We start from the raw sequence: 7,455 nt of genomic DNA, 5'->3' as shown, positions 1-7,455 counted from the left end.
TTATTATCAAATTTATGTATGCGCATAATTACAATCACTTCTGATGCGGATGTTTAATGTTTACATCAAATATGTTACATAAATGATGCATCATTTTCGCCGTGCTCATTGGTAATAGGATGTCGATGAAACAGTTAACAACTTCAATTTTATAATCTTTAACAAAATTTTATAATTTAAATTTTGTTATTAAATATCACAAAAGCAGTAAAAGTAACCTACGATATTCATGTCAAAATTAAAAAAAAATAAACGTTAACGTAAAACCGGAAACATTATAGCTAGTACCAGTGCTATACCAGTAAACGTCACAACTTCCACTTTTTATCTAAAACACACGCACGCTAATCTAACATAATCATACCGTATGAGTTGAGATTATATATATTATTTATTTTGTGCGAAATGGTCCGAAATATTTATTTTTATAGCCGGATCTGACACAAACGAAAAACCTTAAGCAAGAACAAGCGAGACAACAAATATTCTTAAGCCCGTGTATCGGTTCTCCCTCGTATACATCTGCATACGTAAACAATGCATTCACAAAAAGAATGCCGATGCACTATTGCGGTACGAATTTTTAATGTATCAGTTAACAGCAAACTGACTGTGGATTCGGTACTTACACAATTTTTCATTATGACTTCTTAAAATTGAAAATGCCCTACCATCATAAGAAACTGATTGTCTTGTTGGAACAAAATTGGAACAAAATACATTATTTGTCTGGATTATTTTTTCTTATTAGCTAAAATTTGTTATAATTCCGCTTTTATAAAATATGGATTTACCAATATCATACGTTATCAATATCATTCCTTCTCAAATGCGTCAATTGTCATCGAATATTCTCAAATAATTTGATGAAACCTTCATTATTTAAAAAAAAAACACCTTTAGATTGGCAAATGAAGACACCGATTTTTTTAAGCAACAGGAATCCATTTCAATTAAAAATAGGAATAAATTAAATATAAGTGAATCTCATATGATTAAGCTATCATATAGAATTGCTAAATGCCAAGTATCATACCGAATGGGATTAGATTTAGTAAAACCATCAATTTTAGAACTGTATCGATGTAGGTTTTGACGAACCTTCTTTAACAAAGCAATTCTCTCGTCTTGCCTTTTCGACTTCTACAGTTTCACAGCGCGTTAAAACTTTCATTTGACATTGAATGTCAATTAATCGATAGATTAACAGCAAGTCGATTATTTCCCCTTAAAATGTTGTTTATGATTATGCTTAGGATTGAACTAGTTATTAGTGATAAAATAATGCATCTGAGGTGTGAAAAGGATATTGATTGATTGTGTACAAAAGAAAGTGTACACACCCAGAATTGCACAATAACCACGCAAACTTTTAAATGCCACCAATCACCATAAAAACTCTTTAAACTGTTTTTTTATAATCTTTGAGACACGTTTAAAATAAACTCTAATGACTTTGTGAGGGGGGGGGTTCTTCTTGAAACTCGCGCACTTAATCACAGTAACCACGACAATAATAAAAATTAACGTGACAAAAGAGTGTAACTGAACAGACCACACAAAACCCCTCGTTAGTCCAAGGGAAAAAAGGTAACACATTAATAACACGTTGTAATTACCTCCGATGCATAGGAAGAATATTTCTCTGTTGTGTAACGGACGCGGAAACAACATATCCCCAGACGACAAAAAGCACCTTAAAGTTACATTCGTCCCGTTGCACAATTCGACCTGCGGAAGACATATTTCGCTGGTCGAATAAACGAGCAAGAATTGGCTGAATGATCGCTGCACGGTTATGATTCGCGAGAGTTTTCATTAGCTATGATACTTAAGGCCTGTCTCCAAGGAACGAAGGACACACGGCCAGAGACTGCCAGAGAGAGGCTCCCAGAGACGACTAAGGCAGAGAGAAACAGACAGCAACTACACCGTTGCTGCCACAACTACAAGAAATCCGAGGACCATCCGCTGAACGTCATCCCTCCGCCAACTTCTCCACCACTACTCGGATAAAATTATTAATAATTATAATTATAGTTTGTATGGATTTACTAAAAAGTTTTCGATGGTGTCTTACGTACCTAGAAGTGCAAAGTCATAAATTAATTAGTATTAATCATCAATATATCATTCTAAAAAGCTTAATCTAACAAATAAGAGTAAGCCTAAAATTATTAATTAATGTAACTCAACTAAAAGAGGAGTAGATACATTTGATCAAACGGATGATGGACATTCATGTATTATCACAATATTTTAGACGCTGCTGAAATTGCATGTATAAAATTTGTAAAATTATGAATAATTGCTATAAAATTAATTGACGAAGGACCGTAGGGTTGCAACGCCTGATTTTAAAAGTAATGTATAAAATATGACTACACTTGTAGGATAATATCGAGAATGAAACCGCTCTTTCTGAAAATTATAGAATAAAAAGAAAGAAAATGTGATATTTGCGTACCGATTAAAAATAGGCAACAGAGACAAACATGTGATAAATGTTGCCAAAATATTTGCAATAAACATGCTAAAAAAAATATTATGTGAAAACTGAAAATAATTTTATTATTAAAAATATCATTTTCGCGACTTTTATAATGTTAACATATATTTTAAAATTAAATATGAAATATTTTGTAAATAAAAGTAATACTAGTAAGATAGATAAACAGTTAATATGTGTCACAAAAACTCTTATGTGTACATTAGACACTTCAACCGGATGAGTTACAAAAATATTTCGACCGGTTGAGGGTTAAAGAAATCTCTGAATAGTAAAAATATAAAAAAAACTATTCGGTTCTCACGATATGCACTCAACCACTAACCTAAAAAGGCAAGTATTTTAAGAATGGACAAAATTTACAGTTTAATCTTGGCTCTTTCTCTTATTCGAGATATAAAAGGTTTTGTGCTTTCCCTTAAATTGAAACCAATAACCTCTTTTTATATTATCTTGTATTAAAAATATGACTGTGGGAGTTCCAACCAGGTACATTATTAACGCTAAGGTCAAATAAACGACCATTTCAAATATTATAAAAATAAATAGCAAATTGTTTTGACAAAAGGCCTAACTAACAATAGGAGAATACTTAATATCACAATTGCATAAATTCACGAGACCATCTCCCTGTTAGCATATCCGCCCATTAACCCCTCGTAAACACCATAACAACTACCCTTTTGTGCGTAAAGAATGCGATAGACAATGCGTTTTTCCAGCGTAAAAACCGCTATTGTAATCTACCCGTTGCATTAACGATTTCGAAAGCTAATTCATTGCTTGAATAATCAAGCGATGCAATTGGCTCACCAACATCCGCATACGTGATTCGACAGAGCTGTCTCGAATCAAGAGTATAACAGATGTGTCGCTTTGTCACATCGACAGACGAACACACGATTCGAGAGGAAGCGATTAAGCCACTAAAAGAGAGACGATCACACGATTCGAGAAAAAGCGATCAAACGATTCGAGACGGCAGACAACATAAAAAGTTAAAACAGCAAACCTTTCAACACGAAAAACATCAGCGAATCATCCAGAGGGCATCACTTCTACATCAGCTTATCCACCAGCACTTAGTCTACAAAATACAATTTGACATTATTTCTCTGTGATCAGCTATATTTAATAACAATAAACTGTTACCAGATTTTCTTACATCTATTTTGACTGCAAAGCCCCCATCAGCAGCAAAACCTAAAAGCACAATTTTAAAAAATACTAATAAAATAGATGAACATATATTTGTAAATTTTTTTTATCCTAATAAAAATCTCACAATATACATTTTTAATATCAATTTCTATTTACCTAACTCAATCTTGGAGCTTCCACCCTATCAAGTCATAATATTATAATTTCTAATTAATAAATAAAAAAATATATGTTCTTAAACTGACAAATAGGGCAGGCGATTGCCTGGGGCGCCAGCTCCAGGGGTGTGCCAAAAAGAAATAAAAGCGTAATATTTCCTTAATTTTTTTAAACAATGATGTTAAAAAAATGGTTGGCGAGCGTACATGTAACAGCGTACACGCGATCACAGATCAATGAGAATTAATAACCACTCAAAATTATTCCGTAGAACTAACGGATGATATTTTAAAATAATATAATAAATAATTCTATAGCTCATGTACTTATATATACGACCAAGTGTCAGTTGCCCTTAGGTCTTAAAAACAAAAATTCTATTTGGCACTCCACGCCCCCCCCCCCTCTTATTTTTAATTTTTTTCACAATTTTTAAATACGTATATTAAGTGATAATTGATTAAATATTATCAACATTAATTTTTATGGCAGAAAAAATTGAATATATGGTTAAAAAAAATTGACAGTAAATACAATATTGATATTAAGACAAAACATAAATAAAAGACAAACGAATTAAATTATATCAAATTTAGTCATCGAACATTATTCTTAGCCACTTAAATGCATTTTAGTTGAGTTGTACGTAAATATCCACTTAATCATATAACAGCAAAATAAAAAACATATAAAATATCAAAACACAAGTACCTAAGCAAATACACAGATTAGCTAAATTTGTTTTTTAAATAGCATCATTTTAATTTAAAAAATCAATTTACAGTTTATGAAATACTAATTTTTCTTGAATTTGATAATGCAAATTGATCGAACATATTATTGTATTTTTCTTTCTAATGTTACTTTTTCAATGCTAAGAAAAGCAAAAAAGCGTCTTAGGCGGCTTCCATGTTGATGTTACAGGTTTTTGGCGAATTTTTTACCTGATGTCAATGAGTCAGACTCCTGCTTGTTTCACACCGTCACGAAGTCACTAACCCCTTCCCCCTTGCTCCTTCTTAGTCCGTGACATAATTTATGAAAGCCGCCTTAAATTGTTTGTTCCATTAAAGATCACAAATATGTCAAAATAATATATAACTTGCTGAATGATCGTTCACAAATTTCGATACTGCAACAGTTAGAAGAATCTGTATAAATGCTTACGAGTTTATTAACACAACAGTTTATCACACTGCAGTTTATTAACAGTTCACGAATCGTCAAATTGAAATTCTTATTATATAACGATTACAATGCAACGAATAATCGAATCAAAGAATCATCATCGTTCCCCGCCCCACACAATTTCCTTGGCTAGGACTCTGGGGGAGACAACATAGTTTTTGACTGATTCGCTAAAAAATTCTAGGGCCGGCCCTCGCTTACTAAGGCCGTTACAATATAAATCAAATATATTTTTCTACTGTTATAATACACCCTTTCACTGCGGCTGATATTTTTGAACGCCTATTCAAAAGTTGCTAATATGTGGGGGAGCGCCTATTTATACCATACGTTATTTAAATAATATATCAATAAATTTAAGTGTTTTTTAACTTTAAATTAAAGGTTCATGGTACCTTTAGGTGCTTAATTCATACTGGCGATTTTCTTGATGACTTCTATCGGTGTCAACCGTGGTCAAAGTATTTAATAAAAGTTTTATAATATCGAGTCTTATATAATATTATTATTCTTTTATTTTAATAAAGGCAATATTATAAAATAAATGTTATTTAAAGTATAAATTTTATTTTTTCGCATATACATATTTAATTTTTGCTCATGGTCGTTTTTCGTCGTGTTATTATGGCATACTATATTTATAATCACAAACGTCAAATCTTTGTGTTGGTTAACTATTGCTCATTTATACGTCATTCTATCATTTGACACTTGTTTATATTTTATCTAGACTCTATCATGAATACATTTACCTAAAAGACAACTAAAAGTTTATTTCGATAATCGCTAAAAATGAAGTATTCCACGTCGCCCGTTCCCGGCACTAGTTTCAACAACTTTCCAAGAAGTAGTTCACCATTGCCTGCTCCAGTAAACTATCAATCGAACGAGCAAACTGCAGCGTCGAAACGATACAAATATCTGCGACGGATATTCAAATTTCGACAAATGGACTTTGAGTACGGCCTGTGGCAAATGCTCTATCTGTTTATCGCCCCGCAAAAAGTCTACAGAAACTTCCAATATAGAAAACGTAAGTTTCAAGCAAACGCTTAAAATGCAACTCATATTTTTAATACGATTTTTATCTCAATTCTAGAAACGAAGTCACAATTTGCGAGGGACGATCCTGCATTTTTTGTATTACTAAGCATATGGTTATGTGGTAATTATTTTTTTGCAGGAACTATAACTGTTTTTAATTACAATTTTAATATATTTTTTAATATTTCAGTAACGTCCATTGGTTTTGCATTCGCTTTAAATCTAACGTTTGGCCAATTTGTGGTGTTTTTGCTATATGTAGTATTTGTCGATTTCATCGGCGCTGCGTTATTGGTCGCTACGCTCTTCTGGTGCGTTTGAATATTTATATTATAGTTATAATAATTTTTATTGACTATTAATATTATTTTTAGGTCTATCACTAATAAATACTTGAGAAAAGATACACTCGGCCAAGACGTAGAATGGGGATATGCGTTTGATGTTCATATGAATGCATTTTTTCCACCGCTCACTCTCATACACTTTTTTCAATTAGTATTATTTCATAGTGAGTCATCGCTGAGATACGATTAATTTATCATAATTATATATAATTTGTTTATCAAATTTCAGATTTTTTAAGTAGCGGCGGTTTTCTTTCATGTATCATCGGAAACTATCTTTGGTTAACATCTGTTGGATATTACTTTTACATTACATTTCTAGGATACAATTGTAAGCACAAGTTGATAATTATTTTTTATAATATTTTTGAGCTTCTGAATAATTTGAGATGATTTACCTATTTGATTTTAATAATGATAAAAAAACGTTTAAATCTATTATTAATATATTATTTAATGTTTGATGTCTGTTTCAGGTTTGCCGAATATTCAAAACACTAGATTACTACTGATGCCTCTTCCTATATTGATGATTGTTTATTTTGTAACTTTAGCGTTAGGCTGGAACATCAGTTTGTCTTTAACTCATTTTTATTTATCTCGTGTTGTATAAATATTTATGTCATATATAATATTATTTAATTAGAATGGAAAGACTTATTTTGTATGATATTGCTTAAAACCATTAAAAATTAACAATACACTAAAATTTTTAAAGAAAATATTTTTTTACTATAACTCAGCAATAATTTACAATTAATTATTTAATGTTATAATTTACAAATATATATATTATATTTACTGCATACTAAATTAAATAAAGTATTATGTTTGAATCATTTTAAAATATTTTTCTTATATTCTCTATTCATATCTATTGTATATAACTATAATATTAAAAATATATCCTTCAGTTCGTCTATTTTATTAAAATAAATATTTACAGAACATCCTGCTGTAAATTTCTAAGTCAACACAACTTTGTTTTTTTAAATAATATTATGAAGATAAACATCTAAATTTAAGCATCTAATCAAATGGCTTCAA

General features: G+C 30.9%; 1 protein-coding gene across 1 annotated transcript; it reads left to right on the top strand.

The window, feature by feature from the left end:
• The first annotated feature begins 5,643 nt into the window (after positions 1-5,643).
• On the top strand, positions 5,644-7,117 carry Unc50 (Unc50 RNA binding protein). Its single transcript, XM_088191589.1, has 6 exons — positions 5,644-6,050; positions 6,117-6,182; positions 6,252-6,372; positions 6,436-6,572; positions 6,638-6,739; positions 6,885-7,117. Exons 1-6 carry the CDS (start codon positions 5,810-5,812, stop codon positions 7,019-7,021), a joined length of 804 nt encoding a protein of 267 aa, XP_088047715.1. The 5' UTR covers positions 5,644-5,809; the 3' UTR covers positions 7,022-7,117.
• The last annotated feature ends 338 nt before the right edge of the window (positions 7,118-7,455 follow it).

Source organism: Plectrocnemia conspersa, unplaced genomic scaffold (genome assembly GCF_051122295.1).
Source record: "Plectrocnemia conspersa isolate PC_06_02 unplaced genomic scaffold, ASM5112229v1 ptg000009l, whole genome shotgun sequence".
Lineage (NCBI taxonomy): Eukaryota > Metazoa > Arthropoda > Insecta > Trichoptera > Polycentropodidae > Plectrocnemia > Plectrocnemia conspersa.
The sequence above is the reverse complement of the archived record's forward strand: the minus strand, read 5'-3'. Positions and strand labels throughout refer to the sequence as shown.

Bases quoted from the DNA above. Each gene is read 5' to 3' on its own strand.
- Unc50 (XM_088191589.1), top strand. From the start codon at position 5,810: ATGAAGTATTCCACGTCGCCCGTTCCCGGCACTAGTTTCAACAACTTT. The intron at 6,051-6,116 runs GTAAGTTTCAAG...TCTCAATTCTAG, and splicing joins AAACTTCCAATATAGAAAAC to AAACGAAGTCACAATTTGCG. The intron at 6,573-6,637 runs GTGAGTCATCGC...ATCAAATTTCAG, and splicing joins TCAATTAGTATTATTTCATA to ATTTTTTAAGTAGCGGCGGT.